Below are 24579 nucleotides of genomic sequence, written 5' to 3' on the forward strand. Positions count from 1 at the left end.
TACGGCCCTCCCAGTATGGACTGGGAGGATGAAGATCCTCCCAGTATGGATTGGGAGGAAGACGGTCCTCCCAGTATGGACTGGGAGGACCAGGGGGAGGAAATGATGGACTTTCAAGTTTACAGGTAGGATTTGAAGTCGAAGCAGGATTTGAAGCAGGTGCCTGCTCTCGTGTGCAGCTCGCTCCCAGTTGCGGCTCCTGCCCTGCACCATCCCCTGGAGTCCACCCAAGCCCGCGCCCTCCGCTCCAGTGACCCCATCCGGCCACCCCAGCCTCTGCTGCCCCCTTCTCCTTCAGCCTGCACTCCTTCCCAGCACCAGGGTCTTCTCCCAGGAGACCCCCCTCCTCATTAGGTGGCCAAAGCTTTCAGCTTCAGCTTTAGCTCTTGCCCTTCTAAAGAGCCGTTAGGGTTAATTCCCTTGTGGGCACGTTAAGCACACACAAATCTCACCTGCAGAAGAATTTGCCTTCAACAACACAGAAATTGGGCTTGTGGCAATGTTGCCTGCTTCGTCTCAGTCCTCCATCCGCAGGGAGACTGTGGCCCAGGAACCTGAAAGGCGGAGGCTTGGACGGGCAGCAGTGAGGGCCATCCACTGCACCAGCTCTACCATTTGCAAGTTAGACTCCCAGTGACTAGTCAGATGTTCAAACCTTGGGGAGAGATCGATGTTTTACAATCAAACTATACGCGGCACAGCCAGATGCATCCCATGAACTTGAGAAGTTCAGCAAACAGCTCAAATGGCTGGCTGTGTGAAAGTCAACAAGCTGGGCAGATAAGATGCACTGTCTATCAAGCCCTAATTAAGCCAACTCAACACTTGCTAACTGGCCGCTTTCCTAATATTTTGTCTCTTTGTCGTCTCCTCTGCTTGATTTCCCCCCTTTCCTCTCATACAGCCTCCACTGCCTATTTTAACCCGCCATGTTTCCTTTGCCTAGATAATGCATCACACGGGATCTGTGCACGTCCACGTCGATGACTCCAGGACTTTAAGAAAACTAATTGATTAAATTAATTAAAATTAATTAAGTTTAAGAAGTTTAAGTTTAAATCTCCTTCCTCTTAATGAGCATTTTGCAAACATTCCACATCGGGAAGCTATGAATTAGGGCAATTTGTTCCCGCAGGAGACCTGATTTCCCTCCCCCAGGGCTCATTTCTTTTGGCCCGGTTGACCATTTTCAGCCCTCAGTCTCTGAGATCAGCTCAGCATGTGTAAGGCCCATGCAAAGGGGTCGCTTGCGCATCACCCAAAGAAGTGCAAGCAGGTCGCTCAGAAGGCCAACAGGAGCGGACACGGAACTTCATGAGATTGCTGTCTGCCCGTTTCTGTGTGTGGACACACATTTAGAAAAAATTTCCACCGTTTAAACAGAAATGTAACACTTCTCTCCCTAGTACAGAAGACTCTAACCGGTGAGCCGGTTCCTTTTCAGCTGAAGGGCAATTCCAAGGCTCTCCTTTCGTGCCCTTTGAGCTGCTTTAGTCTTTAATCCAAACAGCAGTTTGATAGCCCTTCAAACAGAGGGTGTCTTCGAAAAGAAGACCGCCCTCCGTAAGACAGAACCCATCTGTGATCCCTGCTAAATCCAGGTTTCTGCTAGCCCAGGCTGCGCTCATGATCAGCAGAAGCAAGCAGGTCCCTGAAAGAGTTTGGATAAAATCCACTCATCTGCTCCTCGGGTAGAAAGCAAACACGATTGTTGTCTTAGGTCGGTTGCATTTGGGATCGCAAGCCACCTGGAATTGCATGCGCTCATGGGGGAGTTGGTTCATAGGGAGTGCAGCACAAACGCTGGATGCGCTCACCAAGAACTCAGGTTCATGGTTGCACCAAAGCAGACTGGAGTGAAGGGAGCTGAGCCCTGGGAGCCCAGTAGATCCACCCCCCACCCCCCAGAAAACAGTCCCACACGTGGCCCTCATCAGCACCACTGGATTCTTGCTGAGTGCGGCTCAGCTCTCGGAGTGTCTCCTTCAAGTTCAATCTTTCTGCAAAGCAGAGGAATTCTGCCCACAGTACAAAGACTGAGGTCTTGAAAGACATCGTGCCATTCAGTTGCCTCTGGATAGCAGGACAAGAGAGTTCTAGGCCGGCCTTCTTGGGGCTGAGGCAGTGCCAGAATTTGACCAGCTTCCTGTGACTTCCAGGAATCTTTCGGAGGTCCCCGTCCCCCTCGGGAGAGCAGGACTTGCAGCAGGGCCAGGCAGCGCTTAGCGTTGGGCTCCCGGGGGCGCGTGAGCCGGGTCCCTGCGGCAGCTTGGATGCTCCACGCTCCCACGTGCGGAGCTGCAGCCGGCTGCCCCCCACAAGACGGTTGCCGAGCGAAGCCAGGCACGGTCCCGGGGAGGGGCAGGCTGACGCTGCTAGGGGCTCACACTGGAAATGCTCCGTGGGCCCCCGGGCACCGTGAGGCTGGAGAGAGGGAGCAGCCACAGCTTGTGCCGCGGAAGCACACAGAGGGACCCGCGGTGTGTCGGAGGCAAACACAAAGGATCTCTCGGCAAAGTGCTGGGGAGGCCAGTGCAGGGCAAGGTGCCGAGAGGCTTCAGGGTCCTTTTCAGGGGTGCTTTCGGGCACCACCGCTTGGTCCTCGAGGCGAGGCTTGGGGTCCACCGCCCAGAGGCCTCCTCCCATTGCAGGGGGGTCTGGACCGGGGGCCCTGCGCTTATGTAGATCGGGGCAATGAGCTTCTCTCACTGCGACGGGAGCTGCTCCCCCACCCACAAGAGGAAGCTGGGCCGCTGGTCTGGATCCGGAAGCAAAGGCTAGGCGCTTTCCTGTTCCAAATTGCTCGCTGGGTCCACACACAGGCCGCGCGAACACCAGGATTTAGTCTACAGAGAATGTCTACAGAATGAATGGAGGATCCTGTGAACATAGGATTTAGCCTACGGGGGGTGCTCTGATGGATTTAGGATCTGTGAACATAGGATTTAGCCTACGGGGAGTGCTCTGATGGATTTAGGATCTGTGAACATAGGATTTAGTCTACGGGGAATGCTCTGATGGATTTAGGATCTGTGAACATAGGATTTAGCCTATGGGGGGTGCTCTGATGGATTTAGGATCTGTGAACATAGGATTTAGCCTACGGGGGGGGGGGGGGGCTGTGATGGATTTACTGTTGCTGTTCTTAATTGCTCACTGGGCCCAGACACAGATCACACATGTGCACGCGCACGCACACCTTTACACTGGCTATCTGCACTCAAGCGCCAGGCATGTGTCCCACCCCCTGTGGTGTTCAAGCACAGGCCAGGGCTGAAAACCGAGTGGCACAGTGCCTGGCCCCCTGGCACAATCATGGAGTGATCACTCCTGGCCCGTCGTCCTTTTCTCACGCCGGAGCTGCCCAAGCTGCTGTCTGCAAACTGTCGTGAAAACCCGAACTGGAGAGTTCTTATGGGTGCGGCCCCGCACGTGTTTGCTGGAGAGGAGGCCTCTGGCTCCCAGCCTGCTCCGGCCGGCCAGCCGGCCGTGGGCTGGGGTTTGCCGGCCTTACGAAGGCCCACAGCCCTTCATTCCTGGGAGAGCGGTGGTTCTTGTGCGGCTGCGGCCAGATTCAGTTCTCCAGATGCCACCCTGTGGTCACGCAAGTGCCGTTTGCTGCAGATTAAGATGCCGGCGTCTGCGCATCAGCCCTACAAGATTTCTCTGGAAGAGCAGAGAAGGCATGTGCATGTGGGCCAATCAATCTCCTCTGAGATGAGCCATCGTCAAATACAGCGTCTGGACCGTGCTTCTGGCTGATGCTGGCCATCATTTGGCTCATGGCTGGTTCAGATCAAGCACCAGGGGAGGCAGCATCTCATTCCTGCCCCAGACATAAAAGCGAGAGGCCTTGCCCTGCGCAAGGGACAGGCTGGAGTGTGTCAACACAACTGCACGTGATCGGCATCGTGGTTTTGCTGTTCAAAGAGCGTAGCCAACTAAAGATGGCCAAGAATCTTGCTCAAGTAGATTTTAATTCGTTCCTTCATTTTGAGGCATTTAGTTTATTTTCACGCCTATGAATATAGGATTTAGTCCATGGAGGACATTGTTCCTATGATGGATTGCTCCCTCTTAAAATGACAGCCCAGCCCTGCGCAAACCGTCCGCTGTTTCCTTGACGTCCCACAGCAAAACCCTCCTCCTGCTTGTGTCAGGCCTTGCCCCCTTTGTCTGGGGAAACTACACCAGAGAGAGCCTGGCATGGTCCCACACATACCTTCTGTATACACCCCTGTAAAAGAAGCTGTGGCATCTCATAGACCGCAATCCCCACCTTCACCTGCCCGCTTCCCCACCTGCTGCTTCTCAGGCTGCTCAACAGACGTGGTCCGGAAGGTCTTCGAAGGCCTGCTCGGGATGCACAAGAGCTTCCCAGGCACCCCTTTGACCGGCTGCCCCGCTTCCTTGCAGCAGACGGATTTCTTGCATGCACAGACTGACTTTCTGCAAAAAGGGGCTTACAGTGCAAATGCGTCTGGTGACAAGAGAGCCATGTGGAGGAAGGAAGCCGTGTTGGGTGAGGGTCACTCCCCCCCGTGCTCAGGCCAGGAGCACCCTGCTCTGGGGCTCCCCAGGTTTCCCTCTGCAGGCCGTCTCGGCACTACGTGTCCCCTCTGGAGGCCCTTGTTCAAAGCGGGTTGCAAAGCTGTGGGCCGATTCCGCCTCCTCCAACGCCTTCAGCACCTGCCTTGCAATCTCTCAAGGATGGAGACACCCTTGGCCATTTTCCCTGATGGCATTTGGACTCTCTTGGCATGAAGTAGCTCTTTGCGGTGTGTTTCTGGCTTCCCAGGGTGTTTATCTTTTGCTCCTGAGAAAAGCACATGCCTCAAATACTGAATAAGAAATGCTGGCTTTCAAGGCAGTGCCGTGTGGCCGGGAATCCGACGAGTGCGAGCAGAAGTCTCCTCTCTGCGGGTTCACGAGACCCAGTGGCTTGGTTTGGCTCTGCTGTGGGCAGGTGGACAAAGCAGCCTCACCCTGACGGGCTTGATGCCGCTTCTCCAGGGTCCTTTGCAAGGTGCCTCACGGCATCGCTCTGTCTGCACCGGGTAGGAGTGTTTTCAGGGGCCATTGCCCCTTCACGACCTTGGTGGTGGCCCCCGGAGGTATCTCGGCCTCCTGCCGCTAAATTCCACCACCGATCTCCCACCACTGGGCTCCGGCACTGCCATTCTTGAGATCTTCCTACAGAGCAAGCGTCTCCCACTGTTCCTAGCACCAAGGAAGTGCAGCAGGCATGTGGGTTGCTGAGGCGTGGGTGCGCACGCACTGTGCTCAGGTGTGCATTTGTGTTTGGCGGCCCCCGGCCACCACGCAAGAACGGCACAAGGTGTGCGCTGCTGCTCATGGAGTCTCAGCTCTCGAGATGCTTCCAAGATCAGCGTCTTCCTTGCCCTTTCTTCACTATTTGCAGATCTTCTGCTCCAGTGCCTGTTCCCAGTGGATTGATCTGTGGACTGGGCTGGCAGGCTTACAAGACCCCCACAAGACACCCCCCCCCCAGCATTCTTCAGAAGCGCTTCGCTGCAGGTGATGTTAAATGTACCACTGCTAAGCACTGGGGTTTTGTTTAAGAGGAAGCACTGCTTGAACTTTTACTGAGAGCGCAGTGCACAGAGAGGGGGAGCTTTGCCTTTCCTTCCCAGTGTGATCCCTGCAAAAGTCCACAGCTGTCAACTGGGAAATGGCTCCCAGTGGCACCAAGGAGTCTTTCTCCATCACTAGTAGCAATCTGGAGGGTGATTTTTGTGGAATGGTGGCCAAAGAGGGGAGGGAAAAACCTTCCATCACACACAACCTCCCTTCCCCAACACCACAAAAAGCCACACATACAATTAATTCTTCAAAAGCTACAAAACGAATCTGCTTTAGAGCAAATAATTTAGCATTATGTGAGACCCTTAACCCTTCTGGACTTGGAAAAGAAGTTGCAAGAAGCGTGTGTCTCCATTCATCTTTTGTCCACGGTGACATGGATTGTATTCCAGGATTCTGAGGTTTTCCTGAATTTGCCCCTTCTAATGCTGGAAATGTTACCAGGGCACTTTTCAGCGCCTGCTTGTCGTTCTAAAAACTCTCCAGCCAAGAAAGACCATGTGGGAACAAATGCTTATGTGAGGAACAGGTGTTTCTAAAAAGAGCGAGCCATGGAAGACGATTGAGACACTGGGGTTGCCCGTGCAGAGACTGTCGCTGCCCTGGTGGGCCCGGGCGTGGCGGCTGCTCGGCATTCTCCCCGTCCCCCCCCCCCCGCCCCGGCCACCCCCCAAAGGAAGCACTCGTTCTATCATCCCCTTTCCCAAATCCGCCACTTTGCTCCTGCAGCTGTCGGCACATCATACGTCACACAGGTAAGCAGGCGCTCTCCAGGTTAGCGCTGCCAACAAGGTGGGACTCCAGATGGCTCTCGGCACTTTTCTTTCCACCACTAAGCCTCCATCTGAGCTGGCAGGGTGTCCTACACGGCAGGAGACAGTCCTCTCTTGGACAAGCTACTGGAGAGCAAACCCCCCTTCGAGGGCATCCTCTCTTTGAAGGGCTCTCTGGCCCAGACCTGGCTTAAAGAGGAAGGGTATGAAGAAGGGCGCACAGGAGCCTGGCGGATGCCCGACCCCCCCTTGCCCCCGGGCGGGGGGAGTGGTACTTTGGTGCACGCGGCTGGTGGGCTTGCGCATTTTGCGTGCTTTGCACAAGAATTGCACGGGGGGTGTGCACGAGAGCCGCGTTCTGGCCTAGTCCTCGCGCCCCGAGATGAGGTGCTCGCGTCCACTCTCACACGCCTCGCTCTCCCTGGGCGCCTGGGCAGCCTGCCCGGGGCCTCGCCGGCCTTCCCGGCTTTCCTTCAAGCCAGTGCGGGGTGGTTCTCAGAGCGCTGGCCCGGAGCTCAGAAGGTCCGGGTTCGAGCCCCATCCGCCACGACACTCACCACGTGATGAGGCAGCGCTATCCCCCTCTGCCTAAGCTACCTCACAGGGTTGTTGCTGGAATAAAACGCAGGGCAGGAGAACCCTGAAAGAGGAGACATTTGGGGAGAGGATTGTAATTCTACTATTTGTAAAGGTAGCGCTGGACGTTCGCTAAAGACGATGCGTCTCTCCCGGGCGGTGTGTGCAGGGCCTTCCCTGTGCTGGCCCCAAGCCCTGCTGAGACGCGGCGTCCTGTCCCGGAAGAGGGCGCCCCCACTCCCATTTGTGTGGGCCAGGGCTGGGTTGCTTGGCAGCAGCGGGAGGGGGCAGAGGCTTGCTCCCCTGCTCCCTTTTACCCCATCACTGCACGCATTCCCGAGCTGGGGGAAAGCTGAACAAGGCTTCTGGCAGGGCCACGCCGGGCAGCCTCTTCACTCACGGTCCAGCCCGGGAGCCCTTTGGGCTGCATCCACGCTGGCGCACACAGCGATGGGATGCTCTTGTGGTCGCGTGTTCCGGTGAGCAGGGAAGCCGCCCTCGCCCTTTGAGCCAGTGAAAAGCTGGCTCTAGAGCATGCTTGGCTGCCTGCCAGAGACCGTACGTGCCGCCCTCACTCGAGGTGGACCAGGGCGCTGAAGGCAAAGGGCCCACCTAAAGCATGCAGTTGGCTTTGGGTGGAACGGGGGGCGGGGGGGCGGACGCTGTTGGGAAGACTCTTTGGCTGAAGGCCAGCTGAGGCACTGCATTTGGGCTGCTTGTGCAAAGAAGCAGACTTCCCAAGAATGCCTCGCTCGTCCTGCTCGCTCCCAGGCTGAGCCTCCAGCCCCCCCTCCCACCCCCGAAGCCCAGAAGCGATGGGCCTTCCCCTTCGATGCCAGGGAAAAGCTTCTGGGGTATTTGCAAAATAAAAGGAAGGCAGGCTCTGGAAGGTTCCTTTCCTTTATTAGCAGGTCTGGGGGCGGACGGCCCCATTTGGCCCAAGCACAGGGGGGCTTAGAAGCTGGGGTGAGGGCGGGGCGGGTGACCGTGCGGAGAAGGCGTGGGTGGCTTCTTCAGCGGGAAGAGCGCAGAACTCGGCACTTCAAGAGGCTCGGGAGACCTACAGGTTGAGATCTCCACAAATGGAAATGCCCAGAATACCAAGGATGCCTGCCTTCACGCAGCCGCCGGCGTGCACTGCCCCTGGAGAAGACACCGGAAAGCCAATGGGTTACTCTGAGGGAGGGAGGGCAGGAGGAAAGATGGATGGACGGAAGGACGGAAGGAAACCAGAACATCCTCTGCACTCAGGCCTTCTCCCATCAGCCATTCTTCTGAGTCTCTTGCCCCTTTCTGATTTTGTCGGAAGTAAGGATCAGCTGGACCCTGCTGGATTTGTTCTGGATTGTTTGGTGCGCACCGGATCAGGTGTGTCAAAATATCTTGGCACTGGATAGAGCAACTGGGTCAATGACAGCCAAATGTTTTGTCATGAGGAAGAAAACGGCCAGAGGTTTTCTTTGAAAAGGTTGGCTCCATGCCAAGAGGCAGCCTAATTATCCCAGCTATGGATGAGTTCGTTCTTGTTTCTGATGTACTAAGAAGCCAGAGAGTGGACTGACATGTTGTCAATTTGCAGAAGGAAGCTGAGCTGGCCAGCCTGGTAGACTTCTTGGAAGACCCCTCCCAGAGGACCGCCCCTCCCTTCCTCCCTCCTGTCCAGGTCTAGGCCCATTGGCTTTGCTGCCTGCATTCATAAACTCCATTGGCTTCGATGGGTGATTGAGCAGCCGTCAGCTCCTTTAAACGGGGTGATTTCTTATGGGCACCAACTGGGGATCGGCAGTACAGTCCTATTCATGTCTCCTCAGACCTTCGTCCCATTGAGGCCACCTAAATACAGCACTGCAGCCCGTAGGCAGGTCCCGATGCCCCAAAATGGCCCTTACCAGCGTCAGGGTTGGCTGCACCCATAGCGCCATGTTCGGGAACCAGTCCAGAGCATCTGTCAAGCCAGCCTAGCCCAATCTTTCTGTCGCTCGCGCAACCTCTCCGCATTCGAGGAGCACTCGGTTCCCAGAAGCAGCATTTGGCGGGACAGTGGATACTCACCCTCAACTCTCTCGACTTCGTACACGGGCACGTCTCTGCAGAGGCTCTCAATAGCGCTGCCGAACACAAACCACTCCCGGATCCTTCCGAAGAAAGAGCTGGGGGTGTACTTCACCCACACTTTTCTGGGGGACATCATCTTGTTCATCATCTAGAAGGAGAACATCCGGAGAAAGTAACCCTCCCCAGGGGCAGCTTGGTTCATCTGTGGCAGATGTCTCATGGCCCCACCTTGGATAGACTGGGCTCCCGTCCACAGAAGCTCATGGCATGACAACCTTGGGGGCCTCTTTGGCAGCTTTCCTCACAGGTCCCCGCCAATGTTGTGTGTGATTGTGCAATGGATTTTTTAACACTTGGTGTTAGGAAGCACACGGATTTGGGCCTTGGATCTGGAAACCCGCATCAGGCCAGCTGCCATTAGCAACTTTCGGACCTGGTTCCTGATTCCTGCTCAGTCCAGTGAGTCAAAACCATTCCATAGACGGCCATCTCCTCTCTCCAGGGAATCCTGGGAAGGATTGTTCTATGAGGAAGGAACCCAGCTCTCTAACAACTGACAAGTTCTGGGGCTGCCTAGACCAGCGGTCGGCAACCCGCGGCTCCGGAGCTGCACGCGGCTCGTGAGCCCCCGCTGCGGCTCCGTCGCTCAAAGGGCGCGCCGGCACAGCCGCCGGTCTGCTCCAGGCTCCACTCGGGAAGGCAGCTGGTTAAGTAAGTCTGCATTCCTCCACTGAACAAGCTTCCTGCATGTTACAACCAAGCCAAACGTTTAATGGCATGTGGGTAGATCCATTTGCTTTTACTGCTGACGAACTTACGGGGTTTGCTGTTTAATGCATGCAGCCCTTTAGCAGTGACTTTGACTCTGCAGGAAGCTGTTCTCCTATTCAAAACATATGAAAGGAGTCCTACTAGTTTATAATGTAAGATTAAAAATAACCCTTTTTAGTGACTGAACAAGAGCTGCAGCGAACTCATAATGCAGAGACACACAGCATTAAGGTAAAAGGCGATATACGCAGTCCTGTCTTCACTGCAGGTGTCAAGAGGGGTTTGCGGCTCCCGGTGCTTTCTTTTGTGTGGGTCCCAAGGGCTCTTTGAGTGCTGAAGGTTGCCGGCCCCTGGCCTAGGCGAAGCCCTGAGAGTTGAGAAACCCCATACAAATGTATATTGCAGAACAGTCCAAATGCCTGGAATGACCTGCACGTTACCTGTTTCTCAAAAGCTAAACGTCCAATTTCTTCCAGCTCTGGGATGAACCCCCTTGGCATCTTCAGAACAAAGCAAGCTCGTCGGGAAAACAGCCGAGTGGCGATGTACCCCTGGAATTCACGGAGTGGGTGAATACCCCACAATGTCAGGAAAACTGAGCCTTCCGCTGCTAACTGGGGATCCAGGGGAATTCTTTGGGGTGGAGGCTGCCTTCCACGCCATTTTTCTGGGCACAAAGGTGGGGAACAGGCCAAATAAATAATAGATATGAAGCCCAAGGAGCGGAGCGCTACCCTTGTGCAGCTGCTGGGGAGGCCCGGTTGAACCTCACATGCTTTACAAGAGGTTTAGTTTAATTTAAATATCATCACCTTGATGCACCTTCGTTTGAGCAGTTCATCCATAGCAGTGCTGAATAATAAAATACCAGCAACGGTGCACGTAATGGAAGCCACATTTGTGAGCCACCGTTATGCAAATAAAATAAAAATATTTTCTGTAAAAATACACAGAAATCTGGCTGTAGGATACTGGGAGTTGTGGGAATTATTTATTTATTTATATTTAGTACAGAGCCCAGATCTCCTGTGTTCCAGCCCCGCACTCTAACCACTAGTCCACTCTATCTCTTTTCTGTCTTAACAAGCATAGGGGAATAAGTGAGCACCTGGAGTCCTATTTTTCTTGGTAGACAGGCAGGCTCCAAAGCAGACCAAATAAAAGCTGCTGAGAAGAATGGCTCAGCCTAAAATTCAGGTTACTGCCTCTGGTGATGGTGTTGTGGCCTGCCTGAGTTGCGAATATCACGCGTTAAATGGTTCTGCCTGGGCCTTTTTCCACAGTGGACTCCAGAGGGGTGTGGACTGCACATGCAAAGAAATGTGTTGTGTAGAAAGGAGAATTCACACTTACATGTCGGTAGTCAAAAATTGTGTCGGAAGAACAGAGCCCTCCATATACGTGGATATTGGCTATTTGATTTTCATTATCTATGGAGACGGTTTGCTGGACGTAGTCATTATTGTTGCTTGGAATGCTGTAAACCTGCATTTAAAGAGGACAACATTTTTGCTTTCATTTCTTGTTTCTGAGAGTCGAAAAACATTGCACAAAACAGCCGTTGCTTTGGTTTGTTAGTCTCACAAAGTTACACTTTGCTTTATCTTTCCCCTAGACCCAAATGGCTCAGAATAAATAACTGAAAATACATTAAGCAGAAACAGTAAAACAAAGTACACAAGAGCAGAACAGAAATAACCAAATGATCAAATACACAAAAAGAGGTAGCATAGAAATGAAACAACCTCATCATCATCATCACTATTATTCAGAATAAAGCTGATTAGGAGGCACGTCCTGTTACCCCCACTTTCTCAAACCCTAAAGTACTGGCTGACCAAGGAACATGCGGAATGAAAACCGAGCAAGAAAGACCGTGTGCCGACTCCCCGGCCGCCCGCCCAGCAGCCAGGCGCCTTTTGGATCTGATTTCTCTAGAGTACGTGTCACCTCGCTTCCCCCAGTCCGGCCCTCACAACCGTTGCACAATATTTTGGGGCTTCCACAGCATCCTTCAGATCCTCTGAAAGTGACAGTCACGAACATATTGCTGTGATGGTTCAGAGCAAGAGGTGAAATGAGAGCCCAACAAACCGGTACGGCCTCATTGCTCATCTGAGTTACTGCCACGCTGAAGCCAAGAGCTGATTGCTTACCTCGAAGGTGGCAAAAGCCGGGCTCCAGAGGAATCCCACAAGCAAGGTTATTGCAGCCTGGAAAAGAAAAGAGGAGTCACTGTTGTTCTTGAGGAGCCAGAGTGGCACGTTGAGCCTACAGAGTTGCCAGGGGGAGCTTGCATGTTTAGCTCGCCAAGTGGGGGCGCCTTATCTGCCCCCGGAGGTCCTGGCCCCATGGGCGGATGAGCTGCCGCTCTTTCAGAGAGACCGAGCAACCAGCTTTGGGATGGTGCTTCGCCGCACTAGCATTAGGAGGGAAAAACAACAGGGCATTTCTGGATGCCACCGTCAAGCCGAGCAGAGCAACCCAGAGGGTGCCCAGCCAGCCAGCCAGCCAGCCTGGCTGCACTCCTTGGGATGGAGGTGGGGAACACATTCCATGTGGTTCCTTGCCACCCAGAATAGACTGTGGGACGTCTACCTGCAGCCTGGTGGGAAAGGGAGGGCTGCATCCTGCCCTGGAGTTTTGCATTGGTCCCTCCTCCAGATTGTCTTTGCTGCTCAGCTTGAGCATTGCCGGCTGACTATTATGGGTTGCAGCCCTGGTTTTGGAGAAACTCCCAAGCAAAAGGAAGGTCAGGCCCACAGTTCCTGCCAGGATCACCATGCCAGGAGATAATGCCAAACTTCAAGTCGGAGCACTTTTGCGATTTCGTTTTGGTTTAGCATCCTGTATGGAAATGGACTCCGCTCCCTTGGTAGGATGGCACCCCAAAGGTAACACTGGGCTCCTCGGGTGCCACTTTTTGATTTCAGGGAGGCTCACGGAACAGAACATGCTGGTGGACACCCCCCGCCCCACCCTGCCAAAGACTGGAGATCCGTTGCTGTTTGGATTATAGGGCACAAGAACCAACATGTTGTGGGTGTTGGTTCTTGTGTCCTATACATGCACATGGTGGGCATGTCGTGAGCGGAGCCGGCCGGAGCCGGGGGTCAGACTAGATGGCCCGGGAGGCCCCTTCCGACTCGCTCTGTTTCTCTGGATCATCCCTTGGATCAGACGTGCTTCTTGTCCTCAAAATCAGACCCTGACTTCACAGAAACAGTTAATCCAAACCGCACGCCCTTGCCGAGGAGACCTGCCAACGTCTCGCGGGAGACCTGCGCTCAGGAACGAAGACTCCCTTCCAGTCACTTCCTGAGCTATTTGCACGGACACGCCGGATTCATCGCCACCTCGGCCTCCTTCGCCCGGCACCCACCGTCGCGTCTAAATATACCAGGTCTGCCAAGAAGACGGTGCCGAAAATACTCACAAGTCTGTTCATTTTTCTTTCAGATAAGAGGAGGAGGCGGAGGAGCAAATGGAATAAAATTCCGGAGACTTCAGACTTTTATATCTGGCCTGTCGGTGTGGGGAACATTTCACAGAAATACACCCCGGGCACCTGGGGCCTCCATATCTAGGGGACACACCAAGGCACACAAGGCTTATCTGAGCTTGGGCCGAGTTGATAACCAGCCCCAGATATTCCTGAGCATGTTTGCCAGTCATGACAAATTCCAAACTGGAAACTGGGCAAATATTAGTTGGCCCTTAGGCGGAAGCTCGTGCACGCTGCTGTCCTCCAGCCTCCCTGACGCCCTCCGGTTCCGTGTGTTGCTGGCAGAGAGGGCTGAAGGGGATCTGGGGAAAAGTCTCCAGCAAGCTCTGGGCCATCGCTCAGTAGGAATAGGGTAGGGTCAAGGGGGCCGGGGACAGTGAGTGCTGTGGGCCCGTTCCCCACCCCGACCCCAGTGTGGCATAGCGGTGAGAGGGCTGGGCCATGGATCTGGGAGCTGCCGGTCCCAGTCCCCGCTTGGCCCTGGGGCCCACTGGGTGACTTTGGGCCAGTCACTCACTCTCAGCCCAGCCTGCCTCACAGGGTTGTTGTTGTGGGGAGAAGATTGAGAGGAGGAGGAGAATGATGTGGCCTCCTTGAGCTCCTTGAAAGGAAAAAAGGTGGGATAAACATATAACAAGCACATTAATGAATAAAATAGACTCTGGACTCAAGTGGCCAAGTGCCAAACCTTTTCTGTGTTCACAGTGGCCAGCAGTGACAGCTCTTTGGACGCTGGTGAGCAGACTAGATTCAAGAAGCCACAACAAAGGGATCCAGCACTCTTTCTGCGCAAAACCGATTCCTCGCACATCCCCAGCCTTGTCATCCACGCTCAGGGAAGGGAAGGCAGCCCAGGACTTGGAGTTCCCCTGAAAACTCAGAAGATGCTGCTGCACACGCGGCTTCCACTTTGCATCATCTTTAAGTAACAAGCAGCAGGCAACTAAGATGCCATTTGTCCTGGAAACTGCCCTTGTGGGAAAATGTCCATGCCAAATTGCGACCTCACATCCTGCCGCAATCTTTTTTCCCCCGGATTTCTTTTCAGCTGGAGCGTCTGTCCGTTTATCCCGGGGGCTTGTGTGGTCCTGGGTGTCCATCACTTCCCCAGGAGCGGTTGACTGAGAGGCGCTTGCTTGGAAAGTCCCTCAGCCTGCACTTTTCAACTAGCACCGTCGTTCTCCAGTATTTGCACTTCCCCAAATTTTGCAAAGGAGTTCTTCAATGAAAAAAAATGCAAAGTGCATATCCTGGGGAAGTGCTCACCAAGCAAACATTGGAGGAAAAATAATGCTTTTAAATGACTTTGATGGGGAAAGCACCTGCAGAAAGTGAGCGCCAGGCAGGAGTAGGAGAAACTACATGCATGAGTGTTTTGTGTGCGCGTTAAGCAAAGGGTCAGAGTTTGGGATGAACTAAACTCAGGGTTGAAAAACGAGGAAAGCGTTCTTTTGTGTGCAGTAGGTTCCCTGCATGGCCTGTGGGACTCAGGAGTGGACAGCAGTCCGACAGAGCCGTGTGCACAGGGCCCGGCCATGCCCCCTGCCTGAGCGAGGCACTGTTTCGCTGCCGCCTCGGGCAGCCAGCGCCTCTTACCCCCACATGCCTGCCTGCCTGCCTGCCTCCGGGCACACGGTGCCGCCAGCCCTCCATTCTCGCACACATGCGACCTTCAGAGCGAATGCACAGAGGAGACTGCAGGTCTGACTGGAAGTGGTCTTTCAGGGCTTCTTCCTCCCTGCTTTGGTGGGAAGGTGCTGCTTTCAGCCCGTCTGGCAAGGGAGGCTTGCAAATCGCTTGCCGAAGGCCCGGCAGGACAGCTGCACCCACGGACTGTGGGTTGCCCGCCTCTGGCTCAGCAAATGGACTTCAACCGATTTGTCCAGGTTTAATTTGCACGCCCATTAAAATCAGATGATTTCCTAAGGAAACCCTTTACACTGGAACTGAAATTGCAGGATACAGTTAAAATAAAGACACCCAGTCTTGAGCAATGCAGGTGTTGAAGCAGTATTTGGTATTTCACGCACCACCACTGCTAACAGAGCTCTGTTTGTTTTGTGGGACAGATCCCTGCCTCAATCAATCATTTTTTGAAACGACACCACCTACCTGTGTCTTCAGTGTGATTGAATGTTATCAAAAATATACAGAATATATCTCCTATTGACTGCACCTGGTTTATCTTTAGGGTGTCACCCCGTTCCCTTGCCGGGTAGGTACATGTCCCAGTTTTAAGGAGCACAATCCCAATGCGATAAGGGACCGTATCTCTGCAGCCCGTCCACACCTATGCTTGGGATACCCGTATATATAAAGTGGAAGTGTTCACATGTGTCTGGTCTTGCATTCTGTCTGGCAACAAAATGAAGCTGATTGTGAGTATAGACTTCTTTAATTTTCTCCTCCAAAAACCCCAGAGCATCTTAAACCAGCTGGATGATCTTTCTAGTCATTTCCAGATGTCCCTTAACGCTTCCCCTCTCGGATGCCGTGTGCACAGACCGAGGAACGGGGCTGGGAGAGGGTCCCATGGCTCGGTAGGATTGCTTCACCCAGTTTAAAACTGACTTCATAAAGAGCCGTGAGAAATGCCGTTTTGTGCAGGTGCTGATGTGACCGAGTCGTAGCTCAGGGAACCATGGTTAAGAACCAGGGTGCTTCCAGACAGCGGGCTGTGAATGCTCTCAGCCAAACCGTGGGGCAGCTGTTCTGTTTTCCACCCTTTGCAAGGTTTTGATCTGATTGCTTTGCCCCAAGAAAAAGGGGAAAGATGTGGCCGGAAACACAACGTGCCGACAGGAGGCGGCCCCTGTCAAATCCCGCTCATGAGCCAGAGTGACGGCACGGCCTCATCTGGAAGACCCCTGGGACATGGCACTTGGGAACGGGTTCCACTGGTCCTGGGGAGTCGAGGCTGATATATGGCTGGCAAGGCCAGGTTGTCTCTTCTGTCGCTCACCGCGATCATGCAAGGGGCTTGCTCAGGTTCAGAAGATGCCATCTGAAAAGGTGCATATGAGGAGAGAGACAGGATTATGAACAAGCGGTTGATGTTATCAGTCTGAACGTCTGAACTTGAATTTATTCATCATGATGTTTGTACTTTCTCTCTCCCTCTTGCAACATGACCAAGGTAGCTTACACAATCTTCTTCTCTAACTGCACAACAACCCTGCAAGGTAGCTAGAGTGAGAGTCAGTGACTGGCCCAAAGTCCCCCACTGTGCTTCATGGCCCAGTGGGGAGGACCCGGGTCTCCGATATGGCAGAGTCCTGACCACATGCTGTTAGACTGTTGTTCTCAGAGTGATGTTTGACTGAGAAAAAACTTTCTGTTGAGGCTGTTTTGCAGAGCTTGTCTCCATAATTTGATAACTCACGTGGCCAAATGTCCCAGATGAGCGCCCACCGTCTCCGCAGGGAGTAGCGGTGCACTGCAGCCCCCCGGTCACAAACGCCAAGTGCACCGGCCTTGTGCTTGCACGCAGTTCTTGCGAAAATAATCCTTTCGTTTCTATACTGCCCAGTAGCCATGGCTCTCTGGGTGCTGAACCAAACTTAAAAACACAGAAACAAGAAAGTGAAAAAAAGCAACAGCAGGGAATAAAGACACAGGAATTGCAACCAAATCAGCACAGAGGTATAAAAATGGTACTGGATAAAATGCAATATTAAAACTAAAGATTAAAAGTTGAGCTGTTAAAATACAAGGCAAATCAAAAGGTTTGCACCTGGCACTAAAAAGAATATAGAGTAGAAGCCAGGTGTACCTCTTTGGGCAACTCATTCCAAAGCCAGGGTGCCACAACCGAAAAGGCCCTGCACTTGGTAGCCACCCTCCTCACTTCCTTTGCCAGGGGCTCCCGGAGAAAGGCCTCCAAAGAGGACCTTTGGGTTCAGGTGGGTACACGTGGGGTGATGAGGTATTTCCCAGTTGCAATGTATGGCTGGGAAAGCTGGACCAATAAGGAGGGCTGAGCACCGAAGAACTGAAGCCTTTGAATGGTGGTGCTGGAGGGTTCTTCTGCGAGTCCCTTGGACCGCAAGGCGATCAAACCGGTCAGTCCTAGAGGAGATCAACCCTGACTGCTCTTCAGAAGGCCAGACAGTGAAGCTGAAACTCAAATACTTTGGCCACCTAATGAGAAGGAAGGACTCCCTGGAGAAGAGCCTAATGCTGGGAACAATAGATGGCAAAAGAAGGAGGGGATGGCAGAGGATGAGGTGGCTGGATGGAGTCACTGGGGCAGTGGGTGTGAGCTTGGGTGGACTCCAGGGGAAGGTGGAGGGCAGGAAGGCCTGGAGGAGTGTTGTCCATGGGGTCATGATGGGTCAGACACGACTTCGCGACTAACAACAACAACAACAACCTGGCCCCAAACCTTTTAGAGCTTTGAATGTTACTACCAGAGCTTTGAATCGGCCAGGAATTAGCAGCCAGTGCAGTTGGAAGAGGACTGGTATAATACGTTCATTAGCCTGTCCCCATTAATAGTCTCGCTGCCCCATTGCCTCCGAACTGTTTTCAAAAGCAGCCCCACGGAAGGGGCATTGCAATGCGACCGGGTGCTCTGATTGCTAAGGGCCAAGATGCTGTGAGCTCCGGGCTGGACATTTTCCTTAGGGAACCCCAGGAAAAGCCTCTCAGTTGCCCCACCTCATTCAGGGGAATTGACGGAGATTTCAGATGTTCCTCACTTCCTTCTGCAACTTTCCTGTGTTCTTCCACAGCTTTTTTGATATCAGAGAAAATCTGTTTAGGGGGCGAAGATCGAATCACTCCGTCGTGTCATTGGATTAACAGTGCCAGGGGCAACCTTAATCCATCATGTATGAATAAACCGATAGTCCTTTCATCAAATGAAAAAGTGTTATAATAAGCATTCTGGATGTCAACATTTGAAATTTGCTGCCTACGTGCAAATTGGAAATTGAGCCATTTCCTGCTCCACCCCTTGCCGCGAATAATTTGGAAGAGTACGTCCCACCACGTGCCTATTGGATCCTTGCCCGTCTTGGTTAATAAATAACTCCAAGCACGGGATTGGGACCTGGATTTTGGAAGTGGTTAACGCTTCTCTGAGGGAGGGTCGAGTGCCTGCCCCTTTAAAGGAGGCGGTAATACGACCGGTCCTGAAGAAAGCGTCACTGGATCCAGAGATGGCCACTAACTATAGACCTGTGGCCAACATCCCGTTTCTGGGCAAGGTGCTGGAGCGAGTGGTGGCGGGACAACTCCAAGCACTCTTGGAGGAAACTGATTATCTGGATCCTTTTCAGTCCGGCTTCAGACCCGGGTACAGTACTGAATCTGCCTTGGTCGCCCTGTACGACGACCTGTGCAGGGAGAAGGACAGGGGGAGTACATCCCTGTTGGTTCTTCTGGACCTCTCGGCGGCTTTCGATACCATCGACCATGGTATCCTTCTGGATAGACTTGCGGGATTGGGGGTTGGAGGCACTGCTTTGCAGTGGTTCCGCTCCTATCTCGACGGTCGATTCCAGAAGGTAGTGCTGGGGGACCATGTCTCTACGTCATGGCAGCTATGCCATGGGGTACCACAGGGCTCCATTCTATCCCCTCTGCTATTTAACATCTATATGAAACCGCTGGGAGAGGTCATCAGGAGGTGTGGGCTGCGGAATCATCAATACGCTGATGATACCCAGCTTTACCTCTCATTCTCCACTAATCCAGGTGAGGCAGTGGCTGTGCTGAACCGGTGCTTGGCCGAGGTAAGGGAATGGATGAGGGCCAATAAACTGAAACTCAACCCAGACAAGACGGAGGTCCTGTTGGTTGGCGGATCGGGTTTCGGAGAGGGTGGATTTGACCTGGTCCTGAATGGTGCAACACTCCCTCTTAGGGATAAGGTCCGCAGCTTAGGTGTACTCCTCGACCCGGAGCTTTCTTTGGAAGCTCAGGTGACAGCGGTAGCGAGGAACGCCTTCCTTCAGCTTCGGCTGATTAATCAGCTGCGCCCCTACCTGGAATACGACTGCCTGGCGACGGTGACACACGCGCTGGTGACTTCCCGCCTAGACTTCTGTAACGCGCTTTACGTGGGGCTTCCCCTGAAGACAGTCCGAACACTTCAATTGGTGCAAAATAGAGCTGCCAGGTTGCTGACGGGGACGGGGCGTTATGCTCACATGACTCCAGTCCTCCATCAGCTTCACTGGCTTCCCATTGAAGCCCGGGCCCAATTCAAGGTGTTGATTATGACCTACAAAGCCCTAAACGGCTTGGGTCCTGGCTACCTGAACGAGCGCTTACGTCCGTATATGCCCGACCGCCCTTTGAGATCTGCGGGAGAGTCCCTTCTCCGGGAACCCTCCATGAAAGAAATTAGGAGAGTAAGTACCCGGAGGAGGGCTTTCTCTGCGGTGGCGCCCAACCTATGGAATTCACTCCCCAAAGAGGTCCGCCTGGCACCGTCGTTACTGGTTTTTCGGCGCCAGGTAAAGACCTTTTTATTTAAACATCATTTCAATTGTTAAAACATATGATCTGGCCTGGGCAACTTCTTCTTCCTTCTCTTTCTCCTCCTATACTTTTATTTTATACTGATAATTTTAATTTTGTATTTGTAAATCAATGTATTTTTTGTATGTTATATTTAATGGTAATTTATTATGTACTATTGTATTTCAATGTATTTTATCATGTTGTAAGCCGCCCCGAGGTTTCGGCAAGGGGCGGCATAGAAATGTTATAATAATAATAATAATAATTTCATATGTGACCAATTTACAAGTCCGTTCCTAATTTTCATAAATTAAAAACCAGCCTTGGTTTAACAAGATCGGTTTCATGCTAACATGCTTTTGAACTCCGTTTCAGATCCTGGGCGTTGCATTGCTGGCCTCGGTCTTGGCTACTGATGTAAGTACAAGGGGAATTGTACACATTTTGATGTGTTTTCCTTTGGTTTTGGTTTGGAAACTTGCCATTGGAAGGGCCTTCAGACTCCTTTCATGCAATATGCAGATCTTAATACAGGAGGTTATATTATTGTGGTTATGTATTGTCAAGGCACCTCCAATGTGTGGTGACCCTGTGAACAAAATTGCCCCTGCATCCGTGTTCAGCAATTCTAAGTTCAAGACCGTGGCTTCCCCGATGAAGTCGGCCACCTCCTCGCTGGTCTTCCTCCTCTTCGACTAGTTTCTGTTGGCCCAGGGTATTCACGAAGCTCTTCTCCAGCACCATCTGGTGTCCTGAGTCGAGTTCTGGGCTCCACATTAGAGGAGAGGCACAGCTGGGTCGGAATCGGTTCAGCGCAGGGACACAAGGATGCTCGCCGGGTTGGGAAGGGCGCCATATGAGTCGAGACTGAGGGAACGGGGGCTTCTCAGCCTGGAGAAGGGGAGACTCCCAGGGGCTCTTTTAGCGACCTATAGGCACATGAGAGGATGTCATGTGGAGGGGGGCCTGGACCTGTTCTCTCCTGCAGCTTCAGGTTGGGTGTCAGGAAGTACTTCCCAATGGTTAGGACCCCTAGGAGATGGAATGGGCTTCCGAGGGAGGTGCTGGATGCCCCATCAGGGAAGGCATTCAAGGAAAGATTGGACAACAACCAGGTTGGGGATTGCATGAGCAAAGTCAGCTTCAGCTGGGGTCAGACTAGATGGCCTGGGAGGCCCCTTCTGGCTCGCTCTGTTTCTGTGTTTTGAATGCATCCATTTTCTTCCTCTTAGCTTTCTTCACTGTCCATCTTTCATGCACCCACATTACATTTATATCACACCTTTCTTCCTCTTACAAGGAGCCCCAAGGGGCTCCATTTTATCCTCACAACAACAACCCTGTGAGGTAGGCTGGGCTGAGAGTCTGGGACTGGCCCGAAGCCACTTAGCCAGCTCCCTGGCTGAGCAGGGACCAGGATCCAGAGCTCTCAGTCCCCAGTCCAGCACATGCACCACCAGCGTGGAATCCCACACGATGAGGCGACTCACGAGAGGCAGGAAAAGGAGGCAGAAGCGTGTGAAGCGCCAGCAGCCGCGTGCCTGGTCCTCCGCTCCTCACTGCCTTCTGCTCGCAAACGCCCTCCTTGGCTTAAACCGCCACATCCAGGCTCTGGGATGGGCATATTCAGCTATGTGTGTATTTAATGGATGCTTAAACTGTCGTTAAGGAAAGGATGCACCGTTACAAAGTGACTGGGAAAGGGTTATTCCAGCCTTCCTCCGCCAGCACGCTCACTTCTGTTTTGTGTTTTTAAGAAGAAATGCTTGTAGTATTTAAAAACCTGCTCCTTGAGAGATCTGGATTGCTTAAGCCTGGCCTTCCCGCTGATACTTGTTCCTGCCTTTTCCACCCAAGAATATCAGTGAAAATAACCAGGGAAATGTTGGCGGACACTCCCACCAGTCTGTGAACATCGACCAAAATAAGAAGGTGGTGAACGTTGACAACAACAATGGTTGGCACTCCTGGAACACCGTCTGGGATTACCGCACCGTAAGGAAATTTTCTGTCCTTCCTTCCTTCCTTCCTTCCTTCCTTCCTTCCTTCCTTCCTTCCTTCCTTCCTTCAGCAACAGGAATCCTCTCTCTTTACCTGTCCCACCGGTATCCCTTGCACTGCATCCTCCCAAATTCTGCTTTCATTTGAATGCAGGGACTTTAGGCATACATTTCAAATGCATGCAAGTTGTCCTGAACATGGTAAAATAAGAAAAGAAACACCTTTAATTACATTTCGGGGAAGGTCCCCTAATTCGTGCTTGATGCTTTAAAGCCCCAGCCTGGAGGACGATGAGCATCCACTGCAGCTTGGGGGCATAACGGAAGCGATCCCCCTCTTGCTCTGCCCTTCAGCTAGACCAGCGGTCGGCAACCCGCGGCTCTGGAGCCACACGTGGCTCTTGAGTCCCTCTGCTGCGGCTCTGTGCCGGCACAGCCACCCGGTCTGCGACCGAGGCTCCGAGTTACAAAATACCTTACAAAATACCGATAGGTGATGGTGAGGCATCCACTCAGGAACGCCGTGCTAGCGGGTTAAGTAAATCCCTGCATCCCCCTGCTATCGTGCAGGGAAGGAGCGGAACAAGCTTCCTGCAGGCTCTCCTGCAAAGCGGTTGTTAGCCACCATGCTCGAAGTGAAAGGCCCGGGGCTGCAGGCCCAGTGACGCCCGGCCGGCTGGTTCTCTTTTGCTCGGACAGGGCTATGTGGCGATGAGGATACTGTCCAAGAAAAGATGCGTCGTTACCAAGATGAATCCAAGGGTCATGCCGGACATCACAGTCCTTCCACAAGCTATCAGAGAGAAGCAGGTAAGGCCAAGAGGGCCCCGGTGCGCTTTGCTGGCCACTGATGGGCTTTGTTCTGGGTTAAGCGAAGCGACCTGGAAGGGTTTGGACGCCGGGGATGCGAAGCACTGGGGGCGCCTTTGAGATGCCTGCAACATTCAGTCGCTGAGCTTCCTGCAGCAGCACCCCGTTCGTTCCACCGGTCCTGTTGTCCGTCGTGGACCTGCAGGGAGTCCGACGGGCCCATGGCAGCAAACCGCTTTGCACGGGGCTGGCCGTGGTGCCTTTGCATTGTCTCTCACTTGGAGCTCCTGTTCTGATGTCTCCTTATGTTTAGAAAGATCTTACCAAGGCACCCGCCCGCAAAGAAGTCACTTACATGATTTCCCCCAAGCGGATTGCCGACCTGACCCCCTACGGGAAGAATATCGACGCCTTGTGCAGAGGGATCCCAACCTACGCTGCCGAAGAAGTTCACAGTGAGTAACGCTTTTGCAGCTTTTCCTGGATCAGGAGGTGTTTGCAGAACGTCTCTGCGTCACGGGCCCCGTGTTTCTGCCTGCCGCCTGTCTCAGGCGCAGAACATTCCGCCGGGGAGGAGCATGTTAAATGCATGATGACATAGTCTTGCAGTTCATTAATTAGGTCTCTAGCATACACTGGATCCAGATCTAGCCACCCTAAGAAAAGGCCCACTGAAATCAGTGGGGCAGGTTAACACATTGATTTCAACAAGCCCAAGAGCCTTACAGTCAACCCTGCATAGCTAACAAGATTTATAAAGACCTGCAACAAAGGCAACCCAACGTGATATATGGGAATGAATTAACCCAGGGATTGTGACAAACACCTCTGAGGATGTTCCTCAGCAGCAGCACGTTCTCGCTGCAGCCATTTCCCAAATCTAGTCATGGATTTGCGAACAGGAATTTCAGTTCTGTGGAAAGTAAGAATGCAGAGCTTTTTCGGCAGCTGTGCGGGTCACCTGCTGCAGCTGCCCAAAGCCCTCCAGACTCAGAGGATGATGGGCATCCAGTGGAAGGCGAGGAAGGCTGGGGGGGGCATGTTTTAACACCCTCCACACATGTGGACAGCCGACTCTGGCTAATTCTTTATCCCGTCCTCGGAGAGGCTGAGGCTCTGCTGGGATTCTTGAGCCAGTAGCAACATTCTCTTCAAATTATTGCCCTTTTTAATCTGTTTTAAATCTTGCATTGCAAATTTTAAGATGTTCTATATGTTTTAATAAGGTGCATTTTACACTGTATTTTAATATGCTGTTGTAAACCTCCCAGAGAGCTTTGGCTAATGGGCAGTATAGAAAATAAATGAGTAAGTAAATGAAGCAGGTGGCTGAGCTGCTTGGGAAGAGCCATGGACTGGGCCTCCTGGAGGAGTCAAAGGCCTCCCTTCCACCTCAGGGACCTACTGGAGGAAGGGGAGGAAGGGATGGAAGCCCGAGGGACTTGGAGAAGTTGCCCGTCCATCCTCCACCACTGCCATGGCTTCCTTCTCCCATCCTCCTGGAACGATTCAGCAGCAGTCCCACGGAAGCCATGGGGGTGGCAGGGTCTAGCCGATGAACCAGGAGAACCCCATTTGTTTCTGGGAAAGGCAGGGCTTGAGCTTCGGGAAGGTCAGTGCGGCATTGTCCTTCTCTGTCCAAATGATGGAATTGCCACCCTGGCAGCAGACTAACGTGGCCGCCCCCCTTGCGTGCTTTTCAGAGCCAGGATTTTGGTACTCCTCGGCCTCCTGTTTCAATGCCGACATCCTCCTCCTGCTCTCCTTCAACTACTGTGGAGAATCTAGCGGATGGTACTGAGAGCATCCTCTCCCTCAGATAAAAATCTCACCCGACATTGGATTCCGTTCATGTCTTGCTATGCTTGGAGTACAGAAAAACATGTTCATTGGAATTGGAAGCCAATTAAAAAGTTTGCATTAGCACATCTGTGTGAATTGTTTGTGTGTCATGTTTGAGACCCACCAGTGAAGTTTTCCTGTCTGATGTTTCCCCAAGAAAGCATGCAATGCT

At 52.9% G+C, this 24579-nt stretch overlaps 2 protein-coding genes across 2 annotated transcripts; one reads left to right on the plus strand and one right to left on the minus strand.

The window, feature by feature from the left end:
• Nucleotides 1–8013: 8013 nt before the first annotated feature.
• Nucleotides 8014–13232, minus strand: GKN2 (gastrokine 2). The gene is made up of 6 exons (XM_044417367.1): nt 13216–13232; nt 11936–11992; nt 11133–11264; nt 10220–10330; nt 9006–9156; nt 8014–8096 (listed from the first exon to the last, which is right to left on the minus strand). Exons 1-6 carry the CDS (start codon nt 13225–13227, stop codon nt 8014–8016), a joined length of 546 nt encoding a protein of 181 aa, XP_044273302.1. The 5' UTR covers nt 13228–13232.
• A 3179-nt stretch (nt 13233–16411) lies between these two features.
• GKN1 (gastrokine 1) lies at nt 16412–24366 on the plus strand. Its single transcript, XM_044417369.1, has 6 exons — nt 16412–16420; nt 20131–20172; nt 21613–21750; nt 22455–22565; nt 22879–23020; nt 24269–24366. The coding sequence occupies exons 1-6, from the start codon at nt 16412–16414 to the stop codon at nt 24364–24366; spliced, it is 540 nt and encodes a 179-aa protein (XP_044273304.1).
• The last annotated feature ends 213 nt before the right edge of the window (nt 24367–24579 follow it).

This window comes from Varanus komodoensis, unplaced genomic scaffold, assembly GCF_004798865.1.
Source record: "Varanus komodoensis strain SLA01 unplaced genomic scaffold, ASM479886v1 scaffold88, whole genome shotgun sequence".
Taxonomy (NCBI): Eukaryota; Metazoa; Chordata; class Lepidosauria; order Squamata; family Varanidae; genus Varanus; species Varanus komodoensis.